This window comes from Nelusetta ayraudi, unplaced genomic scaffold (genome assembly GCF_046127955.1).
Source record: "Nelusetta ayraudi isolate G7.1 ecotype Tasmania unplaced genomic scaffold, CSIRO-AGI_Nayr_v1 ptg000019l, whole genome shotgun sequence".
Classification (NCBI taxonomy): domain Eukaryota; kingdom Metazoa; phylum Chordata; class Actinopteri; order Tetraodontiformes; family Monacanthidae; genus Nelusetta; species Nelusetta ayraudi.
The window spans coordinates 4,202,368-4,217,831 of record NW_027466069.1 but is presented as its reverse complement, the minus strand read 5'-3'; the positions used below and the strand labels follow the sequence as shown (position 1 = coordinate 4,217,831).

Sequence of the window (15,464 nt, the reverse complement as noted above, 5' to 3'; positions counted from 1 at the left end):
CCTTCCTTCTTTGTAACCTCCACCCACTCCACCCCCCCACCCCACCCCCACCCCCCCAACAGACCAAACAGAGGTGGAATGCAGCCCCGGCACCGAGAACTCGGAGCAGCACAACCTGCTGGAGCAGCTGCAGTCGCGCTACCGGCAGATGGAGGAGCGGATCACCTGCCCCATCTGCATCGACAACCACATTAAGCTGGTCTTCCAGTGCGGACACGCCTCCTGCATCGACTGCAGCGCGGCGCTCAAGGCCTGCCCCATCTGCCGGCAGACCATCCGCGAGCGCATCCAGCTGTTCGTCTGAGCGCCGCCGTCTATCTCGGAGCGCTCCGGCACCCGCGGAGGGCGTTGGGAGGGAGGCTGGCGGCGGGGAGTAAAAGGGGGCCAGTGGGGGCTGTAAGTGTTAAACAAAAACAACATAATGAAAACTAGTAAGCTGAACTCACCTTCCTGCTCGCCACCGCCCCCCAGTGGTCAAAACACCTGCGCGGCTTATACGAGGTCCTGTTCGCTCTAACTCGCTGTTCCTCGCCGCTGTCTTTCAGTTTCAAGGTCGGCGCTCGACGGGAAGTGGGAAAAAAAGAAAAGGAAAAAAAAAAAAAAGATGAGGCCAATCACAAAACTGGAACATATTCCCACCAGCCCTGGGCCGGCCGTCTCTACGTATTGTCTGTCCCATCGTTTGCTGCTTTCAGTGGATGTCTGTTACCCATCCTCCTCTCTGGCTGTCCAGCCGCCCAACTTGTTTACACAACACCCCCTCCTCCCAAATCCACCCCACCCTGTAAATTCAGTTTGCTCTCACTTGTACCGACCCCAGAATAATGAGTGTTCAGTCTCTGAGTTGCTGCAAGCAAAGTGTTTGGCTGCAGGTCGCCTATATGCAGGGGGAACGTGCACACTGTATATGCATGTCCGATATGCATATTTATTAAACTGAATTATGACCGCATGGTGGGAGTGACTCGTCTTCGGTCTAGTTTCTCTACTTCGAGTTACATTTTGCGGTCGCTGCGTGCTGTGAGGTGCACATTGTTATTGTTTTTGTGTTTAAAATTGTATGTCTGAAAGCAGGTTTTACCCAGTAAAATCCCGCTCGTTTCAGCCTGTATGTTTCCACTGAAGTTCACCCCAAGCCTACGTCCTCTACTCAGGGTATCAAGTCATCGATGTCACTTGTGATATCTACAAAAACACAAAGTTCCTCCCCGCAGGGCCGAGCGTTTTGCAGAAGTTTAGCAGGGCGCCGCTTCTTGTTCTGATCACGGAAAGCCGCCGCACACAGTGTCTGAGGAAGACCTCTCACACAACAGCTCTCTTCGGTTAAATGAATGTCTGCGGATGGGTTTCTGCAACAACACTTTATTCTTCTCTTTTGTTTTTTGTTTTTTGAAAAAAAAAAAATGCAAAAAAAAAAAAAGTTAATGAAACATGCTTTGAGCAAGTATCAGTGTGTCTGTTGTCACTTGACCAGCGTAGCGCACCCTCCTGATGAGCCGCAGTATTCTTTGTGTGTTATTTGTCCTCCGGATAAAATCCTAGACGTAGAATCAGAGAGACGACGACGACGACGACGTGTGTCTCACAACCCTCCGTTTCTCCTCTGGAGTTCTAGATTGTACACCATCCTCTGATGTTTTTAGTGTTTTTTCTTGAAGGGCTTATCCGTATATGATGAGAAACTTAAAAAACAAAACAAAAAACAACCTCATGTCTATTTTAATCTTTATTTAATTTTTATTATCCATGAGGAACTTCCACAAAGCGGAAGGGGTTGTTTTTCTGTCTGTCCGTTTCTTGTCCGTCTTCATCAGATCCCAACACTTTGGGAAGAGACAATGTTGTACAGATGTGCAAGATGTACATTTGAATGTCGGGGGGTGGGGCGGGGTGTGGTTGGAGGGGCGGGGCTTGTGCATCCTGTCTCACTCTGCCTTTAAAAACTGTACAGAGGAAACAGTTTGGGAGGGGAGAAACAGCAGAGACTGACTGGGTGAAAAAAAACTTGTGTTTCTAATGCCAGGAAGTAGACCCGTGCCAAAATCGCATGAGGATGTGCACGAGCATGCACGGTCGACTCTTAACCCTAAAGGCGGGCGTATTAACACCAACCAGAGAAAAAAACTCCTCCGAGCTCAGCCACACTGCTGAACTGAGTTCCCTCTCAAAGTTTGAGCCTCACTCGGTGTACAGACGGTTTCAAGTCGCCGTCGGCTCAGTTAGCCGACGAGCTAACTGTTAGCTTCTCCACTGTCTCAGCTGCTGTGCTCCAAAATCTCCTTGTGTTCTCTCTTTAAAACAAGACATTAGTTCCTGCGTCGTTTGGAGCTTTTTACAAGTATATCTATATTTATATTTTGTCAGACATTATCAGTCACAGGACTGTTGGGTTGGTTTGCCAGAAAAACAACAACAACAACAACAAAATGCAATAATGTGGGACAGTGAGAACAATGAGGACATGCGATTTTGTTTTTGCTCCTCTCTCCCCCGTTAAAGGTGGCTACTGAAGGCGGGAAAGGATCCGTGTATAAAGACATTATTAAAGCAGCAGATGTTATTATAGGTGTTTGTATAGTTCTGCTCTTGGAGTTCTGATGTTGGCCTTACTGTCCATTCCTTCTCTGTTGATGTTTTTTTTTCTCGGTTGTATTCTGTACAAAAATATTTTGCAATAAATATGGAACTGTTTTCTAAGGGCTCGTTGTCAACGTCTTCTTCTTTTTCTTCTTCTTCTTTCTTCTTTGAACGTGGGAAATGTTATCAACTTTTGAGTCTCGTATGACCATTAGGTCCTCACACAACTTTGTTTAAAGTGTCACTAAAACAGATTAAAAAAAAAGCAGTATGATTGAGAATGATTGACTGAATTACACCTCAACGTTCATGTTACTTAAATAGGGTAACTTGGTTCATATTGTCCTCCGCGAAGTTATACTTGAACTGACTTATTTGGAGATCACATTCAAATGTTTAATTAGATACCTGAATTTTGATTTCTATTTCAAAGCCATTTTAGCAGGCCAGTTTTTATATTGGGTGCTGTAACCAAAAATAGTTGAAAAAAAACTAGCTATTAGCACATTAGCACCCCCCCCCCCCCCCCCCTTTACACACACACACACACACACACACACACACAGAAACAAAAAATATTCAAGCGAGTCTGCATAAGGAGTCTAGAAGCGTCTCCAAGAAAAACTCAGCGAGGTGCTGAAACATTCATCGCAAGACATTCGGCGCGCAGCCTTCTGAGCTGCTGCGGCGTCACCACCGTCCACGTCACTGCCGAAGCGCTGAGTCATCTGCCGGAGCTGAGCCGTCTGAGCCGTGAGTCAATTAGGATTGAGAAGTGACACAGACACGCACACACGGACACGCCGCGCGCAGCCAATCAGCGTGCAGGCTGGTTACCGGGGAGACGAGTCTGCTGCCCAGGAACCAGGAGAACCAGAAGAACCAGCAGGACACGTGAAGCCTGGACCTTATTTTAACTCATGATTATTAGAGTTTCGAAGACTTGAAGACAGAGCTGATAATTTGGAGTTTATCTTTGTAGTTAAAACACTTTTATTTTACCTCAAAGCAAATGTTTGACTTGGAAAGTTGTGGCAAGTGATAATAATAATAATAATAATAATAATAATAATAATAATAATAATAATAATAATAATAATAATAATAATAATAATGGCACAAGGCAAAATTAGATTTTTCCACTGCTTTTTTTTTTTTTTTTTTAATCTGTGTGATTTTTTTTTGTTGCTGTTATTGATTTATCAAAGCCATAAATAAATATATGTTACAATTTTTAGATACATTTGTTTTGATTTCTTTAGGCTAATCATATATCTTTTTATCGGCTGACGTGCTCTTCGAACGGTCCACTTCACTACGCGACTTGCTCGGAAGCACGGGATGAGCGCGCCATCTAGCGGTCTACATGTAAAGTTAAACGAAGACAACTTTAAGGTTACATGAAAAAAGAACGCCAACCAACACTTACCGAAAGCAAAATACGAAGGCAAAAAACAAAACAAAACAATACAACAACCTTTAAATGGAACTACATTATGAGTGAAAACACAACAGGGGCAAATATTTAGGTAGCATATTGTTTTTTAATTTACATCTGCATCACACCGGTGAGCAGTATCATTCATTTCAATTTTGTTTTTACTTTTTTGTCGGACTGAATATGAGGTTTGACGTCTCATGACCAGCGTCTCCTGCAGGGGGCACACATGTACGCAGAACCGCCTGCCCCTCCTCCGTGTGTGTCGAGGGCCCTCGACAGTGACAGCAGCTCTCATCTCTCGAGCCTGAAAATCAGCTTTTTAGTTTTCTCAAAACGACATTTCGACTCATGCAAATAATGTACAAACGCCTTGAGACAAGGAAAGCGAGAAGACAGCAAAAGAAAAATCTGCGTAAGTGTATGTATCCCTTACAATTAAAAGAAAACAACAACCCAATAATAAACAAGTCTTTAAGGATCCTATATTTTCGGTTGATCCCCAGGATGTTATTGGAGGAGATGAGAGTTTTTCCTGTGGAGGGAAAGAAAAGCAGCAAGTCGAGACAGATGAGGCGTCTCTGTTTACAGTGTCACTAAAACAACTGTTGCTCCATCAACAGGTTGCCTCGGCTGCATTCGGTTGCTTCTTGTTGCCAACGGGTGTGAATTTAGGAAAAAGACAAAGAAGGAGAAGGAGAAGAGAAGGAAAGGAAAGAAAAGAAATGGCCAGCAGCTAAACCGTTGTGCAGGACTTGCTGAGTGTCGTGTTGGACTGTGATGGAAGGTGCGGGCTTTGACTATTGTCCAGGGAATACACCGAGCTGTCCTCTGGGGCCACTGAGGAGCTTTGTCTTATACAACAACAACTCTTCTAGGAGAAAAAGACAAAAGACTGGATGGTGGAATGTCATTGATTCGGAATGAAGTTGAAAAAGTGGAATGATTCCAAAATCTGGGTTTAATTTACTTGTCTTGGATAGCAAATAATTTTCAAGTTTGGAATCAGGCCCATGCGTCTTGAAAAACTCTCGTCGACAGGTTAGCATTATTTCACCAATTAGAAACTTTTTAGTATCCCTGCGGTCAGAAAAATCAGGAAGTGACTGCTCTAAGTGGCCCCTTAAAACAGCAGGTGCCCATGTAGCAGCAGCAGCAGCAGCAGCTGTGTTCAGTCTAGACAAAGACAAAGAAGAAGAAGAAGTGACTGCAGGCCTAGCTTGTGATAAAGAGATTATCATGGATGATGTAGTGGTGGCAGTTTTACTTGGGAAGAAGAAGAAGAAGAACTTTCTTTGGGTAGGTTGTCACTTTACTCCAAACATGGCACACAGAGCAGGTGGATCCAGGGTGGTGACAATCATCTGGTGTCTTCATTCAGCTTTCGGGTGTTGCCAAGAGGATCAACTTCCAGAGTTCTTTTCCAATCCTCTTGCAAGATTTTTATTATTATTATTATCATTTCAGACATGAGAGCAGCCAATCATCCTCACACCGTGCTGGTGGGAGTGGCTCTTCTAACAGGGGAGTGAAACCTCCTCATCGTCTGCGGCAGCGATCATAAATGTTTCTGAATGTATGAGCCGAGCCCTCTGTGATAGTGATCATAAAAAGATCTCTGAATGTACATGTTCATTCGACCGCTTCGGCTAAAATATGATACCGGGGCTCGTTGTATAAATCATGATCCAACACCGAATAAAGGTGAACATTTATGGACCCTGAGGCCCCTGCTCGGTGTTTGTCCGGTGGCTGTTAATGGATAACCGCACCTGGGTTCCGGGTGTTTGGGCTGTGTGTGCAGGAGTCTTACAGGAGGCCTTTGCACATCTGAGACGAGGCGGTGTTTGTCTCCATCCTCCCGGGTGGATTGCAAGGCGGCCGGTTGCTGCGCTGGGAGTCCCACTGATGCAAGAAGGAGGTGAGCTTGACTCACTCTCTAGGCACAGCGAGGCACGGCATGATATCGGGTGGAGGCGCCCGCAAGCTCATAATGAGGAGGAGGCTTTTGCACAAAAGGTTGAGAAAAGGACTTTCATTTACTTCCATAACCTGACACGCAAAAATCCATTCAATGTATTTACTTGGGGGGGAAGAAGGCCTGAGTAGATATTTGAACGGGAAGTGAAAACCTTGGACGGCGGGCGGACCCATCAGATTGTTTACAGCAGGATGAGCCAGGTTGCTATAGCCTGAGGCGACATATGCAAATCAGGGTGGGTGGCAGAACGCCTCCCGAAGCAGGCGGGAGTGAAGCGACTGCGGGTGGAAAAGGGCTGTGACTGCTCCCACACGAAGCAATGGTATCCGTTTTGTAATCACGTTTGAAGAGAACATGGTTTCATTCCCTGATTCACAACACAAAGTTTGAGACTGGTTAGCTGCTATTTGGGCGAAAAAAAATGTAAAAACCCAAAAAAGAGCCCAAAAGTCCAAAATAGGTTGGCACAACAAATTTAACATATTTAAACGTCTATTTTAAACAGTATTTAACATCATAACCGTATTGTTAACAGCCATCAGAGAAAAACTATGTGGAAAAAAGAGGGGCCTTTTTTAAAAAATATAATTTTAAGTAAAACTATTGATGCTAATAAAAACTTGTGAGGCTTCCAACAGATGCACTGCTATGCGGCCATCTGGTACCTAAGTAAAATCTTGCTCATGCCAGTCAGTAGCAAGGTGCAATATGAAACTTTGAAAAATGCTATAAATGCTAAAGATTGGAGCTGTGGAAGGTGGATTTTTGTGATTTAATGTTCTATGAATTTTAGCGATGCAGTTGATCGTATGTGACACGCTTTCTGACCATGTTCTCCCTCTCTTACCTGTGCACCGACTCCACCTGTGTGTCGTTGCTTAACACATCGTGACCCCCCCCCCCCACCACCACCACCACCCAAAACACACACTCCACCTGTTGTTGTCTACTTCAGCACACAGTGACGTTTCTAATGGGTGAATAGCCTCAATTATTCATTTATCAGGTTTCTGAGTTAAATGGAATAAAAGGCCATTGTTTGCTTTAACCCACTGTCTTGTAATAGGGAAGGTGTTTGAAGATTAATCAGGCATAATCGATCTCATATTAAATTTTAAAATTGGCTGCAAATCTCATTTTGATTCAAACAACCCAGTGGACATCCGGGTTGTGGAAAAGGATCGAAAGAATTGCATGACGGGAAAATAAGTCAGTGTCAGACACGAATTGCCCTAATAAAAACATCAGGGAGGGGAAAGGAGACACAGGGCGTAGACGCTGTCACTCTCCTCTCACAGCTGATTTCCCTCTGATGCAAATATCAACCGTGATGCAGGAAAATAAAAAAAACAAAAAACAAACAAAAAAACCCAAACATGTTGCTTCAAGTGCAGACAGAACCCCACGCAGCTGAGACTGTGGTAACTGGTAAGGCTTTGAGACCTTATTGCTGCTACACACTAGGTGACCTCCAGGGGGCTCTACGCACGCCTGTTTTAGCTACAAATATCATCATGTTAGAATTTGTCAAAAACAATTTTTTTTTCTTTTTTTCAATCCAGTTCTGATAAAACATCAACTAACAGAGCACCCATGCTAATCTCTTGAGCAACAGCTAGGCTCATAGTCACTTCCTGTTTCTTCTTTTTCGGGGGGTGGAGGTTTGCAAGGGCGGCTAGTAGCAGTCACTTCCTGTTTTTGTTGTGACTGAAAAAGAGCTTGATTGCTCAAAGAGCTTGATTGCTCAAAAAAAATATTAAGACTGACAATGTAATGCTTGAGATCGGAGTTGTGGAAGGAGGATTTTTGTGATTTCAGTGTTATGAATTTTAGCTACGCAGCTGCCACGCCTGATTATACGTTACACGCTTTCTGGCCACGTTGTCCCTCTGTCACCTGCGCACCGACCCCACCTTTGTGTCGCCGCTTAACACATCATGAAAACACCCCCACCTCTCCCACCCCACACCCCCTTTTTGCCTTCCATTGTGGTTTCCCTGCTGCTGCGGGGGGGGATTTGTTAAGAAGGTGGTCATTACATTTCCTATAGGAGTTTGCAGATGTAAAGGGACGCGGCGTGGCAGATGGGCGCGTAGGATGAGAAAACAGGTTAATTGAGGCCCGATGACGTCCGGGCAATATGTGCTGCCACCTGCTTTGCTCCCCCCCCCATCCCGTCCTGAGATTACCGAACCCTAAATGCTGTTGGGATCCTGAAGGCAATCTGTTGACTTGTTTGCAGACCATAAATGATATCAGACAATGTTCCATCAAGGTTTCCTACAGCCAGCAGAATGGGGGGGACTTTGTTCTCGTCCAACAACACCAAACATACTGTGGAATAACGATGGCTCTGTTAAAAATGACACCCAAGGCCTTTCGTCACTTCAAGGCCTCTGTGGCGGTTTCCTTGTGCAAACGTCCACCGGACTAAAGTTGTCTTAGGTCTGTCTGGCTGTCAAATCTAGGTTTTGCATCTGCGGTTGAGTCCCAACAATAGATGTCGGGGCTTGGCCGAGCTGCCTAGTCCCCCTCCTGCAGCTGCGCCTACATCCGCTCAGTGCAGGCAAAAGTTATTTGCATAGGGAAATGCGTGTCATGTATGTGGGAGAGCGAGTTTCTTTCAGACGGCAGAGGGATCTGATTTTTGAATTACAACATAAAGAGAGGCTGGCCGTTGCACTGACTTGCTGGCAACTGTAAAGTGACAAACCAATCCAGTGGGGTGGATCCGTGCTTTCAGAGCATCAAACCCAGTATAAGAGGAATTGGCTGCTTCTTCACTTAAGTTTAGTTTACAATATTTAAAAAAAGACAGTGTGCATGTTTCTAGTAAAATATTAAAAAAAAAAAAATACTTTCCATGATCTCTAGACACTTCTGGTGACTTCTCCCAATGAAAAAAAATAAACAAATAAAAATAAAATGAAACAATAATTTATTATTCCATAATCCTTTTTGTTTTTTTTTATTAAAAGGTTAATTCCGATCACGTCAACCACCTGTTGCTGCGCCCCACTACAGCACACAGAGATGTTTCTAATAGTTGAATAGCCTCAATTATTCATTTATCAAGTTTCCGGGTTCAGTGGAAAATAGGCCACTGTTTGCATTAATAAACTGTTTTGTAAAGGGGACGTGTTTGAGGATTAATCAGGCGTTATTGGTCTCATATTTAGTTTTAAAATTGTCTCCTTTTAATTCAAAATACCCAGTGGAGATGCAGGTTGTGTAAGTCGAAAGAATTGCATGATGGATAAATAAGTCAGTGTCAGTCACAAATATTGATAAAAAACATCAGGGAGGTGAATGGAAACAATAGGGCGTGGGCGCTGCCACTCTTCCTCTCACAGCTGATTTCCCTCTGATGCAAATATCAACTGTGACGCAGCTCAGGCGGCAAGAAAACAAAACAAAACAAACAAAAATGTTGCTTCAAGTGGAGCTAGAGATCTGACTGGGAGCATCACGCAGCTGAGGCTGTAGTAATATGGCAAGCCTTTTTTTTTTTTTTTTTTTAAACATTTAATAGTTAATGTAGATGTGTGTTACAGATATCTATACATCTAATTTTCCAAGTCAACAATAACTTTTCAGATATCTACAATGTTATTCTTTCTATCCACAATTGTCATTTTAGACATCAACGAAGACGATCTTCCGAGGACAAATGACGTCGTATTCCTTCCCTGTCAGTTACGAAGCTCCCCCCCCCCCCCCCCCTTTTTTTTTTTTTTTAGAAATCTTTGTTTAATGTCCAAAAGGCTTGCCATAGTAGTAGCAGGTGAGGCGGCGAGACCTTTTCGCTGCTACACACACAGTCACCTCCAGGGGGCTCTACGCACGCCTGTTTCGCTGCAACGTCATCACGTAAATTGGAATAGGGCGCGCGCGCACACACACACACACACACGCGACGACTCAACGTCACAGCACATTTGTCGATGCGCGCGGGCTGTCAGTTTTTGTGAACAGCTTGATCGCCCGCACGCGGTAGTGCTGATCGGTAGTTGTGCGATGCGGCGTCTTGCCGCCATGGTCGCATTTCAAACGGTCACGTAGCGCCCGTTGGACGCGCGGCCGTGGTTCTACTGGCGGAAGAACACCTGTACCGCATTCGAACCACACACCGCCTCCCCCTCAAGCCGCATCACGGCCAGTAGAGAGACCACACCAGTCAAACAAACTGGACTTCGGGCGCCAATCGTACCCTGGCACGGCTCGGATTGATTTAGTGTGTGAGAGAGTGAAAACTTGCTGCCTGTTTAAGGACAGTAGCAACGGACGCGCGTTTACGTTCCCTTTTTGTATGCCATTGTTGTCTGTTGGCGGCGGTGTCAGCATCCCCACAGCGAACCGGAAAAGTTTCAACATTTCAACATGGTGTCCACATTCCAGTGAATAAAAGTAACTGCCAAGTGTTCTTAAACATCACTCATGAAGATGAAGACGGTATTTTTTTTTTTTTTTTTTTTTTTTAAATCAACTGCCCGAGAAGCATCATGGAGGCGTTAGCTAAGGTGATTATACGCTAATCTCTGTTCCCTTTTTAACGATGAAGATGGTTCGTAGGGATAAAATTATTTTCTTATCCCTCCGGAGTGGTTGTTGACTACTTTGTCTGTCCCAATAGAAATCCCCGAACTGTGGCTACCAGGCTCATTCTGTTCCACTTTGAGAGACAAGCGCCAAAGGTTTGTCCAATTACTATCCCAAGTTCTTTTTCGAAAAATGCTGGACATTTTCCCAGAACGATTAATTACGCCAATCCCAACAGTTTGATTTGCTTTCTCTCTCTCTAATCTTTATGCCTATGTGTTTAATTTGTAATGTGCAAAAGCCAAACCTGCGCCTATACACCAGCTGAGGTTTATTTTAGTAAATATTAAATATTTTTACCTCTGGTTTATTAGTTAAGGTAAGTTGAAAGAAATAGAAAAAAGTCACATGATTGTCTGACTAATGCAGTCATTTTCTGTGTGTCTGTGTATATCAGAACCAAACTGATTTGCTCAGTTCACACATACATAGAAATACACATACTCCTTTTGATGTGTGTGTATATTGGCATGGTCTCTGCCTGTGCTCACCCCCTCACCCTCACACACACACACACACACACACACACACACACACACACACACACACATGAATAGAGTCGGGGCCTTGTGCAGTCGACAGCTGTCTCCTTTGAAAACCCCCCAAAACCAAAAAAAAGGAGTAGAAGCCCTAAATCCAGCGACCTCCCCTCTTTCATGTGTTCACCTGACACCACTCCTCCTCACCTCACTGTCACTCCATTCAGAGGCCGTGCACACCCCCCCCGAGGCTGCAGCCCCGTTCCACATCGGGTTTAACCTCTGGAGACATTCTGGTCCTTTTTTTTTTTTTGCTTCAAGACAAATATGAATACAAACAGAGACCTTGAAGGCCTAAAAAACATCTCCTGAACACATTTTGTTAAGTACAATTATGCTTAAGATAGGTAGTTTCTTTGATGAATTTTGAACCACCCGCTGAACAATAACATTTTTCACATTGAACACAAATATAAAGGACTAAATGTGAGAGGCAGCTATGCTGCTAAGATTTGAATTAATTTCTTGGAAGTCGTGGCACTTTTTTAGGTGTTTGTGGCAGTTTCATATCCAAAGAATCACTAAGGGAGACCTATGCACTGCTTTAGTTAAACTGCTTTAACTCTTCCTCCTTAAATGTTGTGGATTACAAGGTCATCACCACACATTTTCTGGGTCTGCCTCAACATTTTTCTCCATTATCCAGCTCTGTTTGGAAACCTGGTTGCTTAACTCTGTGAGGTCGAGCCCAAGTCGTGGTAAAAAAAAAAAAGGCTTTTAGAAAAGAAAAATCTTTTTCTCTCGAGATAAACTTTCTCCCTTCAATTTGCCTCCCGTACACCTCTGCCCTCTGTGGGAGAAAAAGAGCCACAGATAAAGGCTAAATATAGTAGATGTGGAGCAGGATGGGAAGTCCTGCATGTGTGTGCGATAACCCTGCTGGTCGGCCCTCCTTGTGTCTGAGTGCCTCCCCTTCACTCAGGGTAATTAGAAGATCTTCAGGGCAGGATCTCATTGTGTGTGTGCGCGCGCGCACGCGCTTGTGTGTATACTCATATGCTGCTGAGTGTGTGTTCAGCCCGTGCTCAAGGAGGCTGAGGCCCGACACACTGTACCAGGCAAAGGTTTCCACCGAACCATTCTTGCATAACTCGGCCTGAGTGATAACACCGGCGCATTCCTCCCAACACACATCACAGCTACCAACATCTCAGCCTCCACTCTCCTTTCTGCTGGTCCAGCACAGACACACGATGAGTGTCGAGAGACGGGGAGACGAGGCGACTTCTTTTTGGAGCGTCCCCGTCCCCCCCTGATCCCCGGGTGGCGCTCCCGGGAGCACGAGTGGGTCACGTTCGTCAAGAGGTAGGTCAGCCCGGAGGCGTTTTCCAAGATGAAGGTGTTTCCCACATCTATTGAGTGTCCGCTCGCCTTCGACCTGCGGGGAAGCAGGCTGGGAGAGGAGCGAGGGGAACGTTTTGACGGATGAGACGTGTGCAGATAGTGGCTTTGTTGGCAAAAACCCTGCTCATATCTTACCCTCGGGAGACCTGGCGAGAAGGGCAGTGGGAGTCAGTCGCACGAGGAGGGGGTGGGGGGAAATGGAGCCTGGTCACGTGAGCGCCAGGATTGCAAAGTGTACTGATAGCAGGAAAAGCGGCGAGGCGAGGTTAGCCGACTCTTCAGAATGATGCAATGCCACCTTTCATTGCCGTTGATGCTTTGATGGTGATGATCACCGCAGTGAGAACGGTGGTTTGTTGTTTGTTGTCTGTTGTCGTATCAGTGAAAAATGGGATCGTTTTGCGCCAGGATCCCATGACAGACACCACCACCCAAGCGACAGGTGCTTGGTGCGAGGAGTTTGACGGTTGTCCCTGCGATTGCATTGGTCCAATTCGGTTAATTGGCAGCTCTAAATAATCTAGTTGTGAACGTGAACGTGGGAGGTTGTTTGTCTCTGTGTTGGTGACTTGCCCAGATTGTAGCCGCAGCTTCTCCTTTAGTTGGCTTGGACCCGCTCAGAATCGGTGATAAAAATCTGATGGAATAGAATTTTGCCGTCCACTCCGAAAAACCTCTGGCTGTTGTATACCAGAACTGTCATATTGTGCACTGCTTTGTTACTTTCAAGTTGTGTTTTGAGTTTTTATTCACCCTATTGCAGCGTCAGCTTCCGGATTTTTCGGTCAAGTCAGTAACGGGTAACGTAAGGGGGAAAAAAAGCCCCTTTCCATCCAGGGCTTTTCAGGATGTTGACTCATGGCTGTTTTACACCGTCCTCTTCCTGGACGATCAGATTATACTCTGCGAACAAGGTGCTCACGTGCAGCGTGCACTTCAGCAACCAAACGCCAGCTCTACCTGACCCCCAGGCACCTTGTCGGGAGAAGAGCTGGTCTCCATGGCAACGGCAACAACAACAGCGCCGCCGCTCATTGTGGAACTTAGTTCTGCTGTATTTTTACACTACATCCGGGGGAGGGTGAAGACTGCCCTGTTGACAGAGTGGCGCCCAAATCCGCAGGGTGTGTTTGGAGGGGTTGTAAAACGGCGGCGAAGCTCTTAGCGAGCGACTGCTGCCAGTGTGTTAATGTGTAGCCCTCCTGCCATGCGGTGGGTGACGCGCCTTCCTGGAAGGAAAAACCTGTGGACTTTGACACTCACTGTCCTCTTCCCGCGCGACGTGAAAGAAGTCTGACAGTTATTCACCCTCACTCGCATACTGACCTGTATGAATCGAGATCACGGGGCTGTGAAACCAGGGAGTTTCACACATTTGCAAAACTATATTTTAGCGGCAGTCATATTCTTGTGTAACCGCTTCCAAATTGCAATTTATTAAGTCATATTTGGAGTTAATGGCTAATGTACATAGTTGATACACATTAGATTGTATTCGTGTGCAACGTGGTGTTCCATCGTAAATCGCCAAACAGAAATGCATTTGTGATGATTTATCTCCACGAGGCAGGTTGGATCCGTCCACATGTCCTCCCCCACTCGTGTTGCGCCATGCTGATAGAATGTAGAAAATACATTTCCTCCGTTGATAATTTCCCAACAAGTGACAGTCGGAGGCTCAGTTATGCTCAGCATTGGCTCATCCAAATGATATGTATGTACACGCTCTGCATAGTGTTCTCCATCTGTATGTTTTCAAATATACGGTTGCCTCTTTGGCCACAATTTTGAAGCTCTCCAAACTGTCGCATTGATAATATCGACTTCTCCTCCGCCGCCATGTCAGTTGTTGTCAGATACATTTCACTCATCCTCTTCCTCCTGTAGACCGGGCAGCAATCTCTCGCACACGGATTTCCTAACTTCCACCGCAATGCTAAATATGCACACTCCAGATCGTGACGTTTTTTTTCCCTACGTTTTTTTTTTTACAAAGCTACAAGGAAGCTTACCAGTGCCTTCAATAGAAACCAAAATCTTAAAACATCATTACCCTTGCTTGCTCTGATAAGATATGCTGCACTTTACGCTGCACATGAATCAGCATCCTTTTCTTTTTTTAAAAAAAAAAACCCAAAAAGCGTAATCCTTTAACTAGCGATCTTTTTTACTTTGTTGAATCGCTGTGATGCATGTTTGCTCTCCTGGAACGCTGGCGTCCTTTACATGGACAGGTTGAAGTTCTCACCGTCTCCCACCTCACTGCTGAGGTCAGGTGTATATTTTGGCGGCGGCAGCAGCAGTCAGCAGGCCCAGGAACAGTAAAAAGATTTCCTTTTACGTCTGGCGATAAATCTTTGACTTAATTGAACCCTCCCTGGCATTGCTCAACGCTAATTTACAGCCGGCAGATACGGCAATGTGAAAAAGAGCTCTCCCACTGGATTTTATATGCAGAGGTCTGGCCAAGGGATGAGACGGCGATAAGTGCGGTAAAAAGAGTGACGCTTCTATACAGAAAACATCATTGAGGGCTGCGGTCGTACATCAGTAAACGCGGCGTTATGACGGTGTTGTGACTTTTCCTGGAAACTTCATTTGCCACGATTTTCACCAGCTTGGTGAATTTTATTTGGTGTCAAGTTACTGGCAGTTTTGAGGCTCAACTTCAGCCAATCTCTTTCCGCTGCAGCCACGCTCTCTGTCACTTCTTCTTTGTCTTCTTTTGTGGTCCTTTAGGGCAACATGCCCTTGTTGCTTCCTACTTTTGCCACAGCTAAAAGGAACCTTGTTGTTTCCTCAAAACGGAGGTTGCAACCCAGTCCACAGTGCACCTCAACAAAGCTCCCTGCTGCCCATGTCGGCCAAAGACAGACTGACTGCTAACTGATGCTAATGCTTGTAGCTTTCCTAATGTTACTCTGAGCCAAGGAAGCTAGCATAAGTTAAGCATGTTAAACATGACCTCAATAGCTTGAACATATTT

At 45.2% G+C, this 15,464-nt stretch overlaps 1 protein-coding gene across 3 annotated transcripts in view; it reads left to right on the top strand.

Moving 5' to 3' along the window:
- The window catches only part of mib2 (MIB E3 ubiquitin protein ligase 2), a 42,645-nt gene extending 39,946 nt beyond the window's left edge, over positions 1-2,699 (top strand). For all 3 annotated transcript variants that reach the window (XM_076026506.1, XM_076026505.1, XM_076026504.1), the window contains exon 19: positions 63-2,699. In XM_076026506.1, the coding sequence (XP_075882621.1) occupies positions 63-304 (242 nt within the window). In that variant the 3' untranslated portion in view covers positions 305-2,699. The remainder of the gene's footprint in view (positions 1-62) is intronic.
- Positions 2,700-15,464: the final 12,765 nt, after the last annotated feature.